The sequence below is a fragment of the Oncorhynchus tshawytscha genome, linkage group LG09 (assembly GCF_018296145.1).
Source record: "Oncorhynchus tshawytscha isolate Ot180627B linkage group LG09, Otsh_v2.0, whole genome shotgun sequence".
NCBI lineage: Eukaryota > Metazoa > Chordata > Actinopteri > Salmoniformes > Salmonidae > Oncorhynchus > Oncorhynchus tshawytscha.
Genome location: NC_056437.1, coordinates 2922610 through 2945285, shown reverse-complemented (window position 1 = coordinate 2945285; position 22676 = coordinate 2922610). Strand labels below are relative to the sequence as shown.

Genomic DNA, 22676 nt, shown 5'->3' with positions numbered 1-22676 from the left:
GGTCAGGAGAGAGAGGAGTGTGGTAGAGGAGAGTGAAAGGTCAGGAGAGAGAGGAGTGTGGTAGAGGAGAGTGAAAGGTCAGGGAGAGAGAGGGTGTGGTAGAGGAGAGTGAAAGGTCAGGAGAGAGGAGTGTGGTAGGGGAGAGTGAAAGGTCAGAAGAGAGAGGAGAGTGGTAGAGGAGAGTGAAAGGTCAGAAGAGAGAGAGGAGTGTGGTAGAGGAGAGTGAAAGGTCAGAAGAGAGAGGAGTGTGAAAGGTCAGAGGAGAGTGAAAGGTCAGGTCAGAGAGAGAGAGGAGTGTGGTAGAGGAGAGTGAAAGGTCAGAAGAGAGAGGAGTGTGGTAGGGGAGAGTGAAAGGTCAGGAGAGAGAGAGGAGAGTGGTAGAGGAGAGTGAAAGGTCAGGAGAGAGAGAGGAGTGTGGTAGAGGAGAGTGAAAGGTCAGAGAGAGAGGAGAGTGGTAGAGGAGAGTGAAAGGTCAGAAGAGAGAGGAGTGTGGTAGAGGAGAGTGAAAGGTCAGAAGAGAGAGGAGTGTGGTAGAGGAGAGTGAAAGGTCAGAAGAGAGAGGAGTGTGGTAGAGGAGAGTGAAAGGTCAGAAGAGAGAGAGGAGAGTGGTAGGGGAGAGTGAAAGGTCAGGAGAGAGAGAGGAGTGTGGTAGAGGAGAGTGAAAGGTCAGAAGAGAGAGGAGAGTGGTAGAGGAGAGTGAAAGGTCAGGAGAGAGAGAGGAGAGTGGTAGAGGAGAGTGAAAGCTCAGGAGAGAGAGAGGAGAGTGGTAGAGGAGAGTGAAAGGTCAGAAGAGAGAGGAGTGTGGTAGAGGAGAGTGAAAGGTCAGGAGAGAGAGAGGAGTGTGGTAGAGGAGAGTGAAAGGTCAGGAGAGAGAGAGGAGTGTGGTAGAGGAGAGTGAAAGGTCAGGAGAGAGAGAGGAGAGTGGTAGAGGAGAGTGAAAGGTCAGGAGAGAGAGAGGAGAGTGGTAGAGGAGAGTGAAAGGACAGAAGAGAGAGAGGAGTGTGGTAGAGGAGAGTGAAAGGTCAGGAGAGAGAGAGGAGAGTGGTAGAGGAGAGTGAAAGGTCAGGAGAGAGAGAGGAGTGTGGTAGGGGAGAGTGAAAGGTCAGAAGAGAGAGGAGAGTGGTAGATGAGAGTGAATGCTCAGGAGAGAGAGAGGAGAGTCGTAGAGGAGAGTGAAAGGTCAGGAGAGAGAGAGGAGTGTGGTAGAGGAGAGTGAAAGGTCAGAAGAGAGAGGAGAGTGGTAGAGGAGAGTGAAAGGTCAGAAGAGAGAGGAGTGTGGTAGAGGAGAGTGAAAGGTCAGAAGAGAGAGGAGAGTGGTAGAGGAGAGTGAATGCTCTCAGATCGCCATGTGGAATCCAAGCAGCAGTGTAGCAGGTAACAGGACTAGGTCAAATATATCATTGTACTTTCTTTTTCATTTTACTTTTCTTCTTGTCTTTTAAAATAGCTTCAGACCAAACACCACTCACTCAGTTCCAGGTTGGACGGTGTCCTCAGGTCTCTGCTGTTTGTTTGCTAGAGCACACTTTGTATAGCTTGGAAAAATACAACTTTGGAAGCAGTAAAGTCTCCGGTTAATTTAGGTCAGAATTAGGTTATAGGTTTGAACTTTTGATCTGGAGCGAAGGTCATACTGTGGAGGGTACTGCAGATGTCCATGAAAAATCCAAGTTTATATAACTCCAAACCTATCCTTTTGTAAAAAAAGCTCACATGCAGCTGTCTCTCTCACACACACACTCGGGTTGGTTTGATTTCATCAGCAACATCACACAGGGTTTGTTTGAATGCAGACTGGAGAGACCGTCTCGTCTGGACCTTAAAGTCCCATTCTGCTCGCTACAGATTATTTCCTGCAAAAACAATTACTCTGTCCCAGATACAACCCACCCTCAAAGTATGGTTGTGTTATCTCCCAGATCCATTGTAGGTGCAGAGCACTGTGTGGGACCCAGACCAACACCGTGTGGGACCCAGACCAACACCGTGTGGGACCCAGACCAGCGCTGTGTGGAAAAACACTGACAAATTTTATCCAATTTTGCAAAATATTTCTCGTGCCGAATTGGTAGATTGCTGGTGCTCGTCTTTCAGCGTATCCATGGCTTTGTTAGATGTGTCCTCTTCTACTCCCTTTTACGGTTTCAGGACCCCGGATGCCCTTTCAAAAGTTATTTCTGCTCCTCTGCTGAACAGTATCCTCACCCACGGCTCTAATACTAGCATTTTATTTATTTATCTTTTATTATTTTTTTTTTTTCTCCCAATTTCATGGTATCCAATTGTTAGTAGTTACTATCTTGTCTCATCGCTACAACTCCCGTACGGGGTCGGGAGAGACGAAGGTCGAGAGTCATGTTTCCTCTGAAACACAACCCAACCGCACTGATTCTTAACACAGCGCTCATCCAACCCGGAAGGCAGCCGCACCAATGTGTCAGAGGAAACACCTTGCACCTTGCGACCTGGTTAGCGCGCACTGCGCCCGGCCCACCACAAGAGTTGCTACAGCGCGATAAGACAAGGATATCCCTACCGACCAAGCCCTCCCTAACCCGGACGACGCTAGGCCAATTGTGCGTCGCCCCACAGACCTCCCGGTCGCGGCCGGCTGCGACAGAGCCTGGGCTCGAACCGACAGTCTTCTAGTGGCACAGCTAGCACTGCGGATGCAGTGCCTTAGACCACTGTACTGCGATGCAGTGCCTTAGACCACTGTACTGCGGATGCAGTGCCTTAGACCACTGTACTGCGATGCAGTGCCTTAGACCACTGTACTGCGATGCAGTGCCTTAGACCACTGTACTGCAATGCAGTGCCTTAGACCACTGTACTGCGATGCAGTGCCTTAGACCGCTGTACTGCGATGCAGTGCCTTAGACCACTGTACTGCGATGCAGTGCCTTAGACCACTGACCACTGCGCCACCCGGGAGGCCCCGTAATACTTGCCCTTTATTAAGTGTTTTTCCAAGGTACTGTAGGTGCTTAATAAATGTGTCAAACTACCTAATGATTTCGGTGAATGACGACACTAGAGTACACTAATTTACCAAGGGAGACTCTGCGGAAGGTTGATGTGGATCACAGGAAGGTGTACGATTCCACCCTCCCGCCTCAAATACCATTGTTCCCAGGTCAACCACGGTGGTTTTCCTATTTCCACCTAATTCGATCTCAGTTATGTGGCCGAATAAGATTCAAACCAACCTCCTTACTAAGTTTTAACAGTCAATACACATAAATTGTTCTCCAAATACCTTCTTAATACTACTACTGTTCTCCAACCACCTTCTTAATACTACTACAGTTCTCCAACCACCTTCTTAATACTACTACAGTTCTCCAACCACCTTCTTAATACTACTACAGTTCTCCAACCACCTTCTTAATACTACTACTGTTCTCCAACCACCTTCTTAATACTACTACTGTTCTCCAACCACCTTCTTAATACTACTACTGTTCTCCAACCACCTTCTTAATACTACTACTGTTCTCCAACCACCTTCTTAATACTACTACTGTTCTCAAATACCATCTTAATACTGCTACTGTTCTCCAACCACCGTCTTAATACTGCTACTGTTCTCCAACCACCATCTTAATACTACTACAGTTCTCCAACCACCTTCTTAATACTACTACTGTTCTCCAACCACCTTCTTAATACTACTACTGTTCTCAAATACCTTCTTAATACTACTACTGTTCTCCAACCACCTTCTTAATACTGCTACTGTTCTCCAACCACCATCTTAATACTACTACTGTTCTCCAACCACCATCTTAATACTACTACTGTTCTCAAATACCTTCTTAATACTACTACTGTTCTCCAACCACCATCTTAATACTACTACTGTTCTCCAACCACCATCTTAATACTACTACTGTTCTCAAATACCTTCTTAATACTACTACTGTTCTCCAACCACCTTCTTAATACTACTACTGTTCTCCAACCACCTTCTTAATACTACTACTGTTCTCCAACCACCTTCTTAATACTACTACTGTTCTCCAACCACCTTCTTAATACTACTACTGTTCTCAAATACCATCTTAATACTGCTACTGTTCTCCAACCACCGTATTAATACTGCTACTGTTCTCCAACCACCATCTTAATACTACTACTGTTCTCCAACCACCTTCTTAATACTACTACTGTTCTCCAACCACCTTCTTAATACTACTACTGTTCTCAAATACCTTCTTAATACTACTACTGTTCTCCAACCACCTTCTTAATACTGCTACTGTTCTCCAACCACCATCTTAATACTACTACTGTTCTCCAACCACCATCTTAATACTACTACTGTTCTCCAACCACCATCTTAATACTACTACTGTTCTCCAACCACCTTCTTAATACTACTACTGTTCTCCAACCACCATCTTAATACTGCTACTGTTCTCCAACCACCATCTTAATACTACTACTGTTCTCAAATACCATCTTAATTTACAGGAAACTGTCATTTTCGTCTACCGACATTGTTGCATCCTTCACGGGTTCGTTATCAATGGAAAATGCCTATGTCTTCCTCCTGGTATGACTTCCACGGGACTCGTTAAATAACGTAGACTTTCAATATGGACTTACTTCTCCACAACCGAACGTACTAGTATACAAATGTGGCAACATCTCCGTACTCCACACAATAAACAGACATGTCGTAGGGTGGGGACTTCAAACCCTCGTCCTAGGGGATGGTTAAACCCTCCTAGGGGACTTCAACCCCTCGTCCTAGGGGATGGTTAAACCCTCCTAGGGGACTTCAACCCCTCGTCCTAGGGGATGGTTAAACCCTCCTAGGGGACTTCAACCCCTCGTCCTAGGGGATGGTTAAACCCTCCTAGGGGACTTCAACCCCTCGTCCTAGGGGATGGTTAAACCCTCCTAGGGGACTTCAACCCCTCGTCCTAGGGGATGGTTAAACCCTCCTAGGGGACTTCAACCCCTCGTCCTGGGGGATGGTTAAACCCTCCTAGGGGACTTCAACCCCTCGTCCTAGGGGATGGTTAAACCCTCCTAGGGGACTTCAACCCCTCGTCCTAGGGGATGGTTAAACCCTCCTAGGGGACTTCAACCCCTCGTCCTAGGGGATGGTTAAACCCTCCTAGGGGACTTCAACCCCTCGTCCTAGGGGATAGTTAAACCATCATAGGCATGTAGTCCCTGCAGGGCATAGTCTAACCTATATGGGCGCTTACCCTCTTAAGCAGGCCGTCCCGGCAGTGCCCAGTCTAACCAATATAGGGGTTAAACCCCTAGGTATACTACCTGTCGTCTATACCCAGTTGGCCTACTGAATAAATCCAGGCTTTCTAGGTTTCCCATAATTTATATTCAGCCTATGACCCTCATCTCCCCCAAGATGTCAGAAAGAGTGGAAACGGGTGTAGGAACTTCCATACCTCATTCTGCAGGTTCCTGTTCCACTAATTCGTAATCTTTAGTTTGACTGAATATCATGGTGAATCCTGCCGACAACACAAATTGTTAGGTTCTATGGTCTGGCACAATAATCCAGATGAACTCTGAGAAAACTGAAGCTAGATTTATTCACCACAGTAGGTGTTGCAGTTGCCAAGACAACAATACAGCTGCCAAGACAGCCACCCCCCTTATTTTTCTAGGATGAACACCTCTTTTACTGGGCAGATGGTGTTATCGTGTCCCAGCTTGAGTCCGGAACCTTCATACTCCTCCATGCCTCTCACAGGTCTTCCTATCAGTCAGGAGAGGCCTTGAGTTAGGGGAGTAAACATTCCTACAGTCTACTGCAGTCCACTACATAATGACTTTTCTCATACACAAGGAGAACACTGTTTTCAATCTCCAAGAATATGTAAAAACAATTGATTCATACAAAGAGGATATGATGATATAACCCAGTAAATATATAAAACTGTAATGTACAACCTAAACCACTAAACTCATAACATGTTTTTACTACTAATGACCTCATTATTACTACTAATAAGTAGATTATGCAATTATAAAATAACTCATTATTCAACTAAAATGTGCTCTAGTCATTAGTCATTAACAATGGCGATGATGGTGATGATGATGATGAGAGTAATGACGTTGGTGATGATGAGAGTAATGGTGGTGATGATGATGAGATTGATGATGATGGTGATGAGAGTAATGATGATGAGATTGATGGTGACGAGAATGATGATGGTGGTGATGGTGAGGATGATGGTGATGAGAATGATGTTGATGATTGTGATGGTGATGATGATGATAATGTTGGTGATGATATGACTGATGATGATGAGAATGGTGATGATGATGTTGATGACTAAACACAAACTGACAGTTTGTGTCAAAGGGTTATGTATTCCTACTGTGTTACAGAAGCTGGTAATTCAGTCATAGTGTTGTCTCTTATCGAGCTCTGTTTTTCAGATCTAGAGTAGCCGTCTGTTTTACAGAGGTAGGCTGCTCCGTTCATAGAGATGGATTATTTTTGAATCTCTGTGGTTTTGTCTCACCATGTTCTGGTGTCTTGTTGTTTCAGATGTACATCACTAGCACCATAAAGACTAAGAGTAGTCGCCTGGCCAAACCGGTGCTGTGCCTGGGTACCCTGTGTACAGCATTCCTCACTGGGCTCAACCGGGTCTCGGAATACCGGAACCACTGTTCTGATGTCATCGCTGGGTTCGTCCTGGGCAGCTCTATCGCTCTCTTCCTGGTGAGGACTAATGTTTATTTATCGCTTCCTGGTGAGGACTAACGTTTATTTATCTCTTCCTGGTGAGGACTAACGTTTATTTATCTCTTCCTGGTGAGGACTAACGTTTATTTATCTCTTCCTGGTGAGGACTAATGTTTATTTATCTCTTCCTGGTGAGGACTAATGTTTATTTATCGTTTCCTGGTGAGGACTAATGTTTATTTATCGCTTCCTGGTGAGGACTAACGTTTATTTATCTCTTCCTGGTGAGGACTAATGTTTATTTATTTACAAATTCACCTTTCGGCAGGACAATAACCTTAAACACAATGACAAATATACACTGAGTGTACCTGACATTAGGAACACCTTCCTAATATTGAGTTGCACCCCCCTTTTGCCCTCAGAACAGTCTCAGTTTGTCAGGGACATGGACTCTACACGGTATCTAAAGCGTTCCACAAAGATGCTGGCCCATGTTGACTCCAATGCTTCCCACAGTTGTGTCAAGTTGGCTGGATGTCCTTTGGGTGGTGGACCATTCTTAATACCCACAGGAAACTGTTGAGTTTGAAAATCCCAGCAGTGTTGCAGTCCTTGACACAAACCGGTGCTCCTGGGACCAACTACCATGCCCCATTCAAAGTCACTTAAATCTTTTGTCTTGCCTATTTACCCTCCTTATTGGCACACATACACAATACATGTCTCCATTGTCTCAGGGCTTATAAATCCTTATTTATCCCGTGTTCTCCCATTGATCTACACTGATTGATTTAAGAGGATTTAACAAGTGACATCAATAAGTCTATGTCATGGAAAGTGTAGGTGTTCTTAATGTTTTGTCAACTCTCCGGTATGTCTCCTTTTGTTTTAGGGTATCTGTGTGGTGAACAACTTTAAAGGAGCCCACTCGACTCCCACCAAGCAGAAGACTGAAGATTACCGTGGTCTTCCTCTAATGACCTTCCCCCGCGTCCAGAGCCCCCTGGAGACACTCAGCGCACAGGTAACTTAACACTGCTGTTCAATATTGCTGCACAGGTATCCACTTAACACTACTGTTCAATATTACTGCACTCAACACTGCTGTTCAATACTACTGCACAGGTCATTTACCCACTTAACACTACTGTTCAATATTACTGCACAGGTAACCCACTTAACACTACTGCTCAATATTACTGCACTTAACACTGCTGTTCAATACTACTGCACTTAACACTACTGTTCAATATTACTGCACAAGTAACCCACTTAATACTACTGTTCAATATTACTGTACAGGTAACCCACTTAACACTACTGTTCAATATTACTGCACAGGTATCCACTTAACACTACTGTTCAATATTACTGCACTCAACACTGCTGTTCAATACTACTGCACAGGTAATTTACCCACTTAACACTACTGTTCAATATTACTGCACTTAACACTGCTGTTCAATATTGCTGCACAGGTATCCACTTAACACTACTGTTCAATATTACTGTCTCAACACTGCTGTTCAATACTACTGCACAGGTCATTTACCCATAACACTACTGTTCAATATTACTGCACAGGTGTTAACACTGCTGTTCAATATTACTGCACTGAACACTGCTGTTCAATATTACTGCATTTAACAGTACTGTGATCAATACTACTGCACAGGTAACCCACTTAACACTGCTGTTCAATATTACTGCACTGAACACTGCTGTTCAATATTACTGCACTTAACAGTACTGTTCAACTACTGCACAGGTAATGTCTAACACTACTGTTCAATATTACTGCACAGGTAACCCACTTAACACTACTGTTCAATATTATTGTACAGGTAACCCACTTAACACTACTGTTCAATATTACTGCACTTAACACTGCTGTTCAATATTACTGCACAGGTATCCACTTAACACTACTGTTCAATATTACTGCACTCAACACTGCTGTTCAATACTACTGCACAGGTCATTTACCCCTTAACACTACTGTTCAATACTACTGCACAGGTAACCACTTAACACTATTGTTCAATATTACTGCACAGGTAACCACTTAACACTACTGTTCAATACTACTGCACAGGTCTTAACACTGCTGTTCAATATTACTGCACAGGTAACCACTTAACACTGCTGTTCAATACTACTGCACAGGTAACCACTTAACACTACTGTTCAATACTACTGCACAGGTAACCCACTTAACACTGCTGTTCAATATTACTGCACTGAACACTGCTCAATACTACTGCACAGGTAACCACTTAACACTACTGTTCAATATTACTGCACAGGTAACCCACTTAACACTACTGTTCAATATTACTGCACAGGTAACCACTTAACACTACTGTTCAATACTACTGCACAGGTAACCACTTAACACTACTGTTCAATATTACTGCACTTAACACTGCTGTTCAATATTGCTGCACAGGTATCCACTTAACACTACTGTTCAATATTACTGCACTCAACACTGCTGTTCAATACTACTGCACAGGTCATTTACCCACTTAACACTACTGTTCAATATTACTGCACAGGTAACCCACTTAACACTGCTGTTCAATATTACTGCACTGAACACTGCTGTTCAATATTACTGCACTTAACAGTACTGTTCAATACTACTGCACAGGTAACCCACTTAACACTGCTGTTCAATATTACTGCACTGAACACTGCTGTTCAATATTACTGCACTTAACAGTACTGTTCAATACTACTGCACAGGTAACCACTTAACACTACTGTTCAATATTACTGCACAGGTAACCCACTTAACACTACTGTTCAATATTATTGTACAGGTAACCCACTTAACACTACTGTTCAATATTACTGCACTTAACACTGCTGTTCAATATTACTGCACAGGTATCCACTTAACACTACTGTTCAATATTACTGCACTCAACACTGCTGTTCAATACTACTGCACAGGTCATTTACCCACTTAACACTACTGTTCAATACTACTGCACAGGTAACCACTTAACACTATTGTTCAATATTACTGCACAGGTAACCACTTAACACTACTGTTCAATACTACTGCACAGGTAACCCACTTAACACTGCTGTTCAATATTACTGCACAGGTAACCACTTAACACTGCTGTTAAATACTACTGCACAGGTAACCACTTAACACTACTGTTCAATACTACTGCACAGGTAACCCACTTAACACTGCTGTTCAATATTACTGCACTGAACACTGCTCAATACTACTGCACAGGTAACCACTTAACACTACTGTTCAATATTACTGCACAGGTAACCCACTTAACACTACTGTTCAATATTACTGCACAGGTAACCACTTAACACTACTGTTCAATACTACTGCACAGGTAACCACTTAACACTACTGTTCAATATTACTGCACAGGTAACCACTTAACACTACTGTTCAATACTACTGCACAGGTAACCACTTAACACTACTGTTCAATACTACTGCACAGGTAACCACTTAACACTACTGTTCAATATTACTGCACAGGTAACCCACTTAACACTACTGTTCAATATTACTGCACAGGTAACCACTTAACACTACTGTTCAATACTACTGCACAGGTAACCACTTAACACTACTGTTCAATACTACTGCACAGGTAACCACTTAACACTGCTGTTCAATATTACTGCACTGAACACTGCTCAATACTACTGCACAGGTAACCACTTAACACTACTGTTCAATATTACTGCACAGGTAACCCACTTAACACTGCTGTTCAATATTACTGCACTGAACACTGCTCAATATTACTGCACAAGTAACCCACTTAATACTACTGTTCAATATTACTGTACAGGTAACCCACTTAACACTACTGTTCAATATTACTGCACAGGTATCCACTTAACACTACTGTTCAATATTACTGCACTCAACACTGCTGTTCAATACTACTGCACAGGTAATTTACCCACTTAACACTACTGTTCAATATTACTGCACTTAACACTGCTGTTCAATATTGCTGCACAGGTATCCACTTAACACTACTGTTCAATATTACTGCACTCAACACTGCTGTTCAATACTACTGCACAGGTCATTTACCCACTTAACACTACTGTTCAATATTACTGCACAGGTAACCCACTTAACACTGCTGTTCAATATTACTGCACTGAACACTGCTGTTCAATATTACTGCACTTAACAGTACTGTTCAATACTACTGCACAGGTAACCCACTTAACACTGCTGTTCAATATTACTGCACTGAACACTGCTGTTCAATATTACTGCACTTAACAGTACTGTTCAATACTACTGCACAGGTAACCACTTAACACTACTGTTCAATATTACTGCACAGGTAACCCACTTAACACTACTGTTCAATATTATTGTACAGGTAACCCACTTAACACTACTGTTCAATATTACTGCACTTAACACTGCTGTTCAATATTACTGCACAGGTATCCACTTAACACTACTGTTCAATATTACTGCACTTAACACTGCTGTTCAATACTACTGCACAGGTCATTTACCCACTTAACACTACTGTTCAATACTACTGCACAGGTAACCACTTAACACTATTGTTCAATATTACTGCACAGGTAACCACTTAACACTACTGTTCAATACTACTGCACAGGTAACCCACTTAACACTGCTGTTCAATATTACTGCACAGGTAACCACTTAACACTACTGTTCAATACTACTGCACAGGTAAACCCACTTAACACTACTGTTCAATACTACTGCACAGGTAACCACTTAACACTGCTGTTCAATATTACTGCACTGAACACTGCTCAATACTACTGCACAGGTAACCACTTAACACTACTGTTCAATATTACTGCACAGGTAACCCACTTAACACTACTGTTCAATATTACTGCACAGGTAACCACTTAACACTACTGTTCAATATTACTGCACAGGTAACCACTTAACACTACTGTTCAATACTACTGCACAGGTAACCACTTAACACTACTGTTCAATACTACTGCACAGGTAACCACTTAACACTACTGTTCAATATTACTGCACAGGTAACCACTTAACACTACTGTTCAATATTACTGCACAGGTAACCACTTAACACTACTGTTCAATACTACTGCACAGGTAACCACTTAACACTACTGTTCAATACTACTGCACAGGTAACCACTTAACACTACTGTTCAATATTACTGCACAGGTAACCCACTTAACACTGCTGTTCAATATTACTGCACTGAACACTGCTCAATACTACTGCACAGGTAACCACTTAACACTACTGTTCAATATTACTGCACAGGTAACCCACTTAACACTACTGTTCAATACTACTGCACAGGTAACCACTTAACACTACTGTTCAATATTACTGCACTTAACACTACTGTTCAATATTACTGCACAGGTAACCACTTAACACTACTGTTCAATACTATACTGGACTGTACTGTACCATAGTATACTATACTGTACCATAGTATACTATACTGTACCACAGTATACTATACTGTACCATACTATACTATACTGTATCATACTATACTGTACCATAGTATACTATACTGTACCACAGTATACTATACTGTACCATACTATACTATACTGTACTATACTATACTGTACCATACTGTACTATACTGCACCATACTATACTATACTGTATCATGATATACTGTACCATAGTATACTATACTGTACCATTGTATAATATACTGTGCCATACTATACTATACTGTATCATACTATACTGTACCATAGTATACTATACTGTACCATACTATACTATACTGTACCATACTATACTATACCATAGTATACTACACTGTACCATACAATGCTATACTGTGCCATACTATACTATACTGTACCATACTATACTATACTATACTGTACTATACTATACTGTACCATACTGTACTATACTGCACCATACTATACTATACTGTATCATACTATACTGTACCATAGTATACTATACTGTACCATAGTATAATATACTGTGCCATACTATACTGTATCATACTATACTGTATCATAGTATACTATACTGTACCATACTATACCATACTGTACCATAGTATACTATACTGTACCATACTATACCATACTGTACCATAGTATACTATACTGTACCATACTGTCCTGTAATGAGAATGAAGTTGATTCTAATCCATTCTGGTTAGGTGTGTGAATGTGTGGAGAATGTGTTGATTGTGTCTTTTGATTCTGGTTGTGTGTGTGTGTGTGTGTGTGTGTGTGTGTGTGTAAGGTGTGTGTGTGTAAGGTATGTGTGAGGTGTGTGTGTGTGATTTATGTGTGTGAGGTGTGTGTGTGATTAATGTGTAAGGTGTGTATGTGTGTGAGGTGTTTGTGTGTGTGAGGTGTTTGTGTGTGTGAGGTGTGTTTGTGTGTGTGAGGTGTGTTTGTGTGTGAGGTGTTTGTGTGTGTGTGAGGTGTGTGTGTGTGTTTGTGTGTGTGAGGTGTGTGTGTGTTTGTGTGTGTGTGTTTGTGTGTGTGTTCTACTTCCAGTCTTAATGTGTATTGATTAGGGGTGAAACGGTACATGTATTCGTATGGAATTTTTCGGTAGAGGGTTCACGGTGCACGGTTCGGGACACACTTCAAACACAAACAATACATTAATCATATATTATAGCTAGGAAAATATATGTAAATATGTATGTATGTGTGTATATATATACAGTGCCTTGCGAAAGTATTCGGCCCCCTTGAACTTTGCGACCTTTTGCCACATTTCAGGCTTCAAACATAAAGATATAAAACTGTATTTTTTTGTGAACAATCAACAACAAGTGGGACACAATCATGAAGTGGAACGACATTTATTGGATATTTCAAACTTTTTTAACAAATCAAAAACTGAAAAATTGGGCGTGCAAAATTATTCAGCCCCTTTACTTTCAGTGCAGCAAACTCTCTCCAGAAGTTCAGTGAGGATCTCTGAATGATCCAATGTTGACCTAAATGACTAATGATGATAAATACAATCCACCTGTGTGTAATCAAGTCTCCGTATAAATGCACCTGCACTGTGATAGTCTCAGAGGTCCGTTAAAAGCGCAGAGAGCATCATGAAGAACAAGGAACACACCAGGCAGGTCCGAGATACTGTTGTGAAGAAGTTTAAAGCCGGATTTGGATACAAAAAGATTTCCCAAGCTTTAAACATCCCAAGGAGCACTGTGCAAGAGATAATATTGAAATGGAAGGAGTATCAGACCACTGCAAATCTACCAAGACCTGGCCGTCCCTCTAAACTTTCAGCTCATACAAGGAGAAGACTGATCAGAGATGCAGCCAAGAGGCCCATGATCACTCTGGATGAACTGCAGAGATCTACAGCTGAGGTGGGAGACTCTGTCCATAGGACAACAATCAGTCGTATATTGCACAAATCTGGCCTTTATGGAAGAGTGGCAAGAAGAAAGCCATTTCTTAAAGATATTCATAAAAAGTGTCGTTTAAAGTTTGCCACAAGCCACCTGGGAGACACACCAAACATGTGGAAGAAGGTGCTCTGGTCAGATGAAACCAAAATTGAACTTTTTGGCAACAATGCAAAACGTTATGTTTGGCGTAAAAGCAACACAGCTCATCACCCTGAACACACCATCCCCACTGTCAAACATGGTGGTGGCAGCATCATGGTTTGGGCCTGCTTTTCTTCAGCAGGGACAGGGAAGATGGTTAAAATTGATGGGAAGATGGATGGAGCCAAATACAGGACCATTCTGGAAGAAAACCTGATGGAGTCTGCAAAAGACCTGAGACTGGGACGGAGATTTGTCTTCCAACAAGACAATGATCCAAAACATAAAGCAAAATCTACAATGGAATGGTTCAAAAATAAACATATCCAGGTGTTAGAATGGCCAAGTCAAAGTCCAGACCTGAATCCAATCGAGAATCTGTGGAAAGAACTGAAAACTGCTGTTCACAAATGCTCTCCATCCAACCTCACTGAGCTCGAGCTGTTTTGCAAGGAGGAATGGGAAAAAATTTCAGTCTCTCGATGTGCAAAACTGATAGAGACATACCCCAAGCGACTTACAGCTGTAATCGCAGCAAAAGGTGGCGCTACAAAGTATAAGAAGTATAAGGGGGCTGAATAATTTTGCACGCCCAATTTTTCAGTTTTTGATATGTTAAAAAAGTTTGAAATATCCAATAAATGTCGTTCCACTTCATGATTGTGTCCCACTTGTTGTTGATTCTTCACAAAAAAATACAGTTTTATATCTTTATGTTTGAAGCCTGAAATGTGGCAAAAGGTCGCAAAGTTCAAGGGGGCCGAATACTTTCGCAAGGCACTGTATATACAGTTGAAGTCGGATGTTTACACACACCTTAGCCACATACATTTAAACTCAGTTTTTCACAATTCCTGACATTTAATCCTAGTAAAAATGCTCTTGTCTTAGGTCAGTTAGGATTACTGCTTCATTTTAAGAATGTGAAATGTCAGAATGATAGTGGAGAGAATTATTTATTTCAGCTTTAATTTCTTTCATCACATTCCCAGTGAGTCAGAAGTTTACATACACCCAATTAGTATTTGGTAGCATTGCCTTTAAATTGTTTAACTTGGGTCAAACATTTGGGTAGCCTTCCACAAGCTACCCACAATAAGTTGGGTGAATTTTGGCCCATTCCTCCTGACAGAGCTGGTGTAACTGAGTCAGGTTTGTAGGCTCCTTGCTCACACACTATTTTTCAGTTCTGCCCACACATTTTCTATAGGATTGATGTCAGGGTTTTGTGATGGCCACTCCAAAACCTTGACTTTGTTGTCCTTTAGCCATTTTGCCACAACTTTGGAAGTATGCTTGGGGTCATTGTTCATTTGGAAGACACATTTGCGACTAAGCTTCAACTTCCTGACTGATGTCTTGAGATGTTACTTCAATATATCCACATAATTGTCCTTCCTCGTGATGCCATCTATTTTGTGAAGTGCACCAGTCCCTCCTGCAGCAAAGCACCACCACAACATGATGCTGCCACCCCCATGCTTCACGGTTTGGATGGTGTTCTTTGGCTTGCAAGACTCCCCCTTTTTACTCCAAACATAACGATGGTCATTATGGCCAAACAGTTCTATTTTTGTTTCATCAGACCAGAGGACATTTCTCCAAAAAGTACGATCTTTGTCCCCATGTGCAGTTGCAAAATATGGTGGTTTTGGAGCAGTGGCTTCTTCATTGCTTAGCGACCTTTCAGGTTATGTCGATAAAGGAATCGTTTTACTGTGGATAAAGATACTTTTTTCTCCAGCATCTTCATGTTGTTCTGGGATTGATTTGCACTTTTCACACCAAAGTACGTTAATCTCTCCTGAGCGGTATGACGGCTGCGTGGTCCCATGGTGTTTATACTTGCGTACTATTGTTTGTACAGATGAACGTGGTACCTTCAGGTGTTTAGAAATTGCTCCCAAGGATGAAGCAGACTTGTGGAGGTCTACAATTCTTTCCTGATTTTTTTTTCAATTTTGTCTTGGCTGATTTCTTTTGATTTTCCCATGATGTCAAGTGAAGAGGCACTGAGTTTGAAGGTAGGCCTTGAAATACATCCACAGGTACACCTCCAATTGACTCAAATTATGTCAATTAGATTATCAGAAGCTTCTAAAGCCATGACTTCATTTTCTGGAATTTTCCAAGCTGTTTAAAGGCACAGTCAACTTAGTGTATGTAAACTTCTGACCCACTGGAATTGTGATAAAGTGAATTATAAGTGAAATAATCTGTAACAATTGTTGGAAAATTGACTTGTGTCATGCACAAAGTAGATGTCCTAAACAACTTGCCAAATCTACAGTTTGTTAACAAGACATTTGTCGACTGGTTGAAAAACAAGTTTTAATGACTCCAACCTAAGTGTATGTAAACTTCCAACTTCAACTGTGTGCATATATATATATATATATATATATATATATATATATATATATATATATTTCATTGTAAAAAAAAACATGATGTATAAATTAATGTGGGATAAACGTAGTAGTAATAAAGTTGTTTTATAGTTGTCTGCAGCTCATTAGTTATTTCACTCCATCGAGAACAGAGCTGAGAGACCGTCGTAGCAGCATTTAGCTTATGAAGGAACAGAGCTGAGAGACCGTCGTAGCAGCAATTAGCTTATGAAGGAACAGAGCTGAGAGACCGTCGTAGCAGCAATTAGCTTATGAAGGAACAGAGCTGAGAGACCGTCGTAGCAGCAATTAGCTTATGAAGCAACAGAGCTGAGAGACCGTCGTAGCAGCAATTAGCTTATGAAGGAACAGAGCTGAGAGACCGTCGTAGCAGCAATTAGCTTATGAAGCAACAGAGCTTAGCAATTAGCTTATGAAGGAACAGAGAACAGAGCTAGATGAAGGAACAGAGCTGAGAGTCGTAGCAGCAATTAGCTTATGAAGGAACAGAGAGCAGCATTTAGCTTATGAAGGAACAGAGCTGAGAGACCGTCGTAGCAGCATTTAGCTTATGAAGGAACAGAGCTGAGAGACCGTCGTAGCAGCATTTAGCTTATGAAGGAACAGAGCTGAGAGACCATCGTAGCAGCATTTAGCTTATGAAGGAACAGAGCTGAGAGACCGTCGTAGCAGCAATTAGCATATGAAGGAACAGAGCTGAGAGACCGTCGTAGCAGCAATTAGCATATGAAGGAACAGAGCTGAGAGACCGTCGTAGCAGTAATTAGCTTATGAACAAATTAGCAGTTAGCTAAATGCTAAGGAACAACATGGCAAGCATTGTCGAGCCAGAACTAGAAGACGCCCCAGTATCATTCAGGTCTGCCATCTGGGAACGTTTCTGTTTCCCTGTAAACTATAACAGGGATTACCAACGAGTGGTTAAACTTCTACAACATGTAGTCTCTGTTCATTGCTGATAGACTATTAGAGTGGTGGATATAACATCTACAACATGTTCATTGCTGATAGACTATTAGAGTGGTGGATATAACATCTACAACATGTTCATTGCTGATAGACTATTCGACTAGCAATACGAGTATCATGGCTACTCATTTGCGCCATCATCCCCCCGAAGTGCCCATCGATGGGACTAGGAGAAAAAATGAAACGGCAACCACTTCTCCCCACAGCCTTCAGGCAACAACATGCGGCTGACTCCGTCCGGTAGGGAAATAGACATCAACGCAGCGATAGAAACATTCATAGCGGCAGATATGAGACCCTTCTCTGTGGTAGAGAAACCCGGGATTCAGGAGTTTAAAGTGTTCGAGCCGCGCTTCACTATTCCTTCTCTGTGGTAGAGAAACCCGGGATTCAGGAGTTTAAAGTGTTCGAGCCGCGCTTCACTTCCCGTACACATTTTACCCAGACACTAATACCTTTCCTTATACAAAACTAAACTAAACAACAACTTGAGCGTTGTCAGAAACGAGGTCTGTTGCTCTAACAACAGACAGTTGGACATCTAGAGCTACCTTACCTGTAACAGATCATTTCATTCCCTGTCCTTCAAGCACGTCCCCTTGAGAGTAGCCAAACCTGGGGGAAGATCTAAGGGAGGTAGTGGCACTGTGGAAGTTGGAGAGGAATAACGTAACGATTCCTGTGACCACTGACAACGCTAGAAGTGTTGTTAATGCAGTTGCACTAGCTGGATTTGGGGCCACAGATAGGATGCTTTGCTCACGTTATTAATCTAGCATCTCAAAAAAACAATTTCTGTGAATCCAATTTCTCACCTCCTAGCAAAGATCAGGAAGGTGGTATCCTTCCTTTATGAAAGCCCAACTGCATGTTTCCAAGACAAAACAGGAGATGCTGGAGCTGCCAAACCACAAACTAATCCAAGATGTCCCTACTAGATGGAATTCAAGCCATGACACGGTTGAGTGAACCCTTGAGCAGAAAGTTGTGGTGTATTCTACACTGACTGATCAAGCTGTGAGGAAGACTTTGTCTGAAAATGACATAAGACTGGCAGAGGAAGTAACAAAGTGTGAGAACCTTTTAAAACAGTTACAACACTGATCTGCACTGAGAGCCTTCCATCAGTTTCCATGGTCCTGCCTATGAAAAACAAATGATCCTGAAATCAATGGCGGCATCCGATGAAGATGAACACCGCAGTAAGGGATGTCAAGACTGCTAATCAGAGTTAACCTGGAGCCTAGATATGCTGACTCTGGTGTCCAAGACTTCTTACACAAGCCCACCTCTTTGGACCCCCGGGTTCAAGTCCCTGCTACACCTGGATGCTGATCCACTTACATGGTGGAAGACCAAAGGGTTAATATATCCTCATGTTGCCATGTTAGCAAGGCGCTACCTGGCTGTGCCTGGGACCTCTGTCCCTAGCGAGAGGGTATTCTCCACAGCAGCTGACATTGTCACAGCTACCTGGCTGTGCCAGGGACCTCTGTCCCTATCGAGATGCTGTTCTCACAGCTACCTGGCTGTGCCAGGGACCTCTGTCCCTAGCGAGAGGCTATTCTCTACAGCGGCTGACATTGTCACAGCTACCTGGCTGTGCCTGGGACCTCTGTCCCTAGCGAGAGGGTATTCTCCACAGCAGCTGACATTGTCACAGCTACCTGGCTGTGCCAGGGACCTCTGTCCCTATCGAGATGCTGTTCTCACAGCTACCTGGCTGTGCCAGGGACCTCTGTCCCTAGCGAGAGGCTATTCTCTACAGCGGCTGACATTGTCACAGCTACCTGGCTGTGCCTGGGACCTCTGTCCCTATCGAGATGCTGTTCTCACAGCTACCTGGCTGTGCCAGGGACCTCTGTCCCTAGCGAGAGGCTATTCTCTACAGCGGCTGACATTGTCACAGCTACCTGGCTGTGCCAGGGACCTCTGTCCCTATCGAGATGCTGTTCTCACAGCTACCTGGCTGTGCCAGGGACCTCTGACCCTAGCGAGAGGCTATTCTCTACAGCGGCTGACATTGTCACAGCTACCTGGCTGTGCCTGGGACCTCTGTCCCTATCGAGATGCTGTTCTCACAGCTATGGCTGTGCCAGGGACCTCTGTCCCTAGCTGACATTGTCACAGCTGACATTGTCACAGCTACCTGGCTGTGCCTGGGACCTCTGTCCCTAGCGAGAGGGTATTCTCCACAGCAGCTGACATTGTCACAGCTACCTGGCTGTGCCTGGGACCTCTGTCCCTAGCGAGAGGGTATTCTCCACAGCAGCTGACATTGTCACAGCTACCTGGCTGTGCCAGGGACCTCTGTCCCTATCGAGATGCTGTTCTCACAGCTACCTGGCTGTGCCAGGGACCTCTGTCCCTAGCGAGAGGCTATTCTCTACAGCGGCTGACATTGTCACAGCTAACTGGCTGTGCCTGGGACCTCTGTCCCTAGCGAGAGGGTATTCTCCACAGCAGCTGACATTGTCACAGCTACCTGGCTGTGCCAGGGACCTCTGTCCCTATCGAGATGCTGTTCTCACAGCTACCTGGCTGTGCCAGGGACCTCTGTCCCTAGCGAGAGGCTATTCTCTACAGCGGCTGACATTGTCACAGCTACCTGGCTGTGCCAGGGACCTCTGTCCCTATCGAGATGCTGTTCTCACAGCTACCTGGCTGTGCCAGGGACCTCTGTCCCTATCGAGATGCTGTTCTCACAGCTACCTGGCTGTGCCAGGGACCTCTGTCCCTATCGAGATGCTGTTCTCACAATTACCTGGCTGTGCCTGGGACCTCTGTATCTAGCGAGAGGCTGTTCTCACAGCTACCTGGCTGTGCCTGGGACCTCTGTATCTAGCGAGAGGCTGTTCTCACAGCTACCTGGCTGTGCCTGGGACCTCTGTATCTAGCGAGAGGCTGTTCTCACAGCTACCTGGCTGTGCCTGGGACCTCTGTATCTAGCGAGAGGCTGTTCTCACAGCTACCTGGCTGTGCCCGGGACCTCTGTATCTAGCAAGCCCATCTGCAGATCATGTGGATAGACTCATCTTCTTTAAGAAAAACTTGAAAATCTGATTAAACGTTTTTCTTTTGTGTTTTTAGTAACCAGTCTCAAGTGGTCCTATTTTAAGACACTGCTCTGTGACTTAATGCTGATATCTGCTGCTGGACTATGAACTCCTGTTGAAGTACTGTTTTAAATTACTCTTTTATTTCCTGTTATAAAGCAGGCACTGCTGTTTTTCGTTGTCCCCTTGTTTTCTGTATGCTCCAGGGAATTCAACCTCCCCATGTTTACAATTATAATAAATGGAAAAATCGAAAATACAAATGACATATTTCTCAGGCATTTAGTTTGTCGATGTATCGAAACTGTACCGAACCGTGAGTTTTGTGACCCGTTTCACCCCTAGTATTGATGATTGTTGTAAAGCTGCCTCCTCAGCAGTCTCCCTCCCTCCCTCCGGGGGAATCCAGTTGAATTCAACTAGCTACCATGTTTATGTACTCATCAACATATTTCTGCTCAGAGCCTCCTAGAGCTACACTATACCCTACTGTAGAAAACACTTACAGCTGTCTAGATGGTTCCCTATACCCTACTGTAGAAAATCCTTACAGCTGTCTAGATGGGGTCCTATACCCTACTGTAGAAAACCCTTACAGCTGTCTAGATGGGGTCCTATACCCTACTGTAGAAAACCCTTACAGCTGTCTAGATGGGGTCCTATACCCTACTGTAGAAAACCCTTACAGCTGTCTAGATGGGGTCCTATACCCTACTGTAGAAAACCCTTACAGCTGTCTAGATGGGGTCCTATACCCTACTGTAGAAAACCCTTACAGCTGTCTAGATGGGGTCCTATACCCTACTGTAGAAAACCCTTACAGCTGTCTAGATGGTTCCCTATACCCTACTGTAGAAAACCCTTACAGCTGTCTAGATGGGGTCCTATACCCTACTGTAGAAAACCCTTACAGCTGTCTGGATGGGGTCCTATACCCTACAACCGTGTGTTAGTGTGTCTCTGGTCATCAACCACTAAATCAAATCAAATCAAATGTATTTATATAGCCCTTCGTACATCAGCTGATATCTCAAAGTGCTGTACAGAAACCCAGCCTAAAACCCCAAACAGCAAGCAATGCAGGTGTAGAAGCACGGTGGCTAGGAAAAACTCCCTAGAAAGGCCAAAACCTAGGAAGAAACCTAGAGAGGAACCAGGCTATGTGGGGTGGCCAGTCCTCTTCTGGCTGTGCCGGGTGGAGATTATAACAGAACATGGCCAAGATGTTCAAATGTTCATAAATGACCAGCATGGTCGAATAATAATAAGGCAGAACAGTTGAAACTGGAGCAGCAGCACAGTCAGGTGGAAGAAACTGGAGCAGCAGCATGGCCAGGTGGACTGGGGGAGGAGTCATCATGTCAGGTAGTCCTGGGGCAACAGGTCAGTTGAAACTGGAACAGCAGCATGGCCAGGTGGACTGGGGACAGCAAGGAGTCATCATGTCAGGTAGTCCTGGGGCATGGTCCTAGGGCTCAGGTCAGTTGAAACTGGAACAGCAGCATGGCCAGGTGGACTGGGGACAGCAAGGAGTCATCATGTCAGGTAGTCCTGGGGCATCCTGGGGCATGGTCCTAGGGCTCAGGTCCTCCGAGAGAGAGAAAGAAAGAGAGAAGGAGAGAATTAGAGAACGCACACTTAGATTCACACAGGACACCGAATAGGACAGGAGAAGTACTCCAGATATAACAAACTGACCCCAGCCCCCCGACACATAAACTACTGCAGCATAAATACTGGAGGCTGAGACACTATAATACACTTCCACTACTTCACTCCTCTACTCCTGTTGGTTTTGTGTGTGAGAGTCTGTGTTGGGTGTGTGTATGAGTCTATGTGTTGTATGTCTGTGTGTGTGTTTGTGTGTGTGTGTGTGTGTGTGTTGGGTAATAATTGTATCCCTGTCTTCTGCTTGTCACGGCTGTTGAATAGAACTGGACCAAGGTGCAGCGTGGTGAGCGTACATATTCCCTTTATTGGAAAAGACGCCGAACA

General features: G+C 43.4%; 1 protein-coding gene across 1 annotated transcript in view; it reads left to right on the top strand.

Moving 5' to 3' along the window:
- LOC112259473 (phospholipid phosphatase-related protein type 1) overlaps window positions 1-22676 on the top strand; it is a 144016-nt gene that overhangs the window by 104628 nt on the left and 16712 nt on the right. The window contains exons 6-7 of the mRNA XM_042326368.1: window positions 6542-6718; window positions 7578-7709. Of these exons, the coding sequence (XP_042182302.1) occupies window positions 6542-6718; window positions 7578-7709 (309 nt within the window). The remainder of the gene's footprint in view (window positions 1-6541; window positions 6719-7577; window positions 7710-22676) is intronic.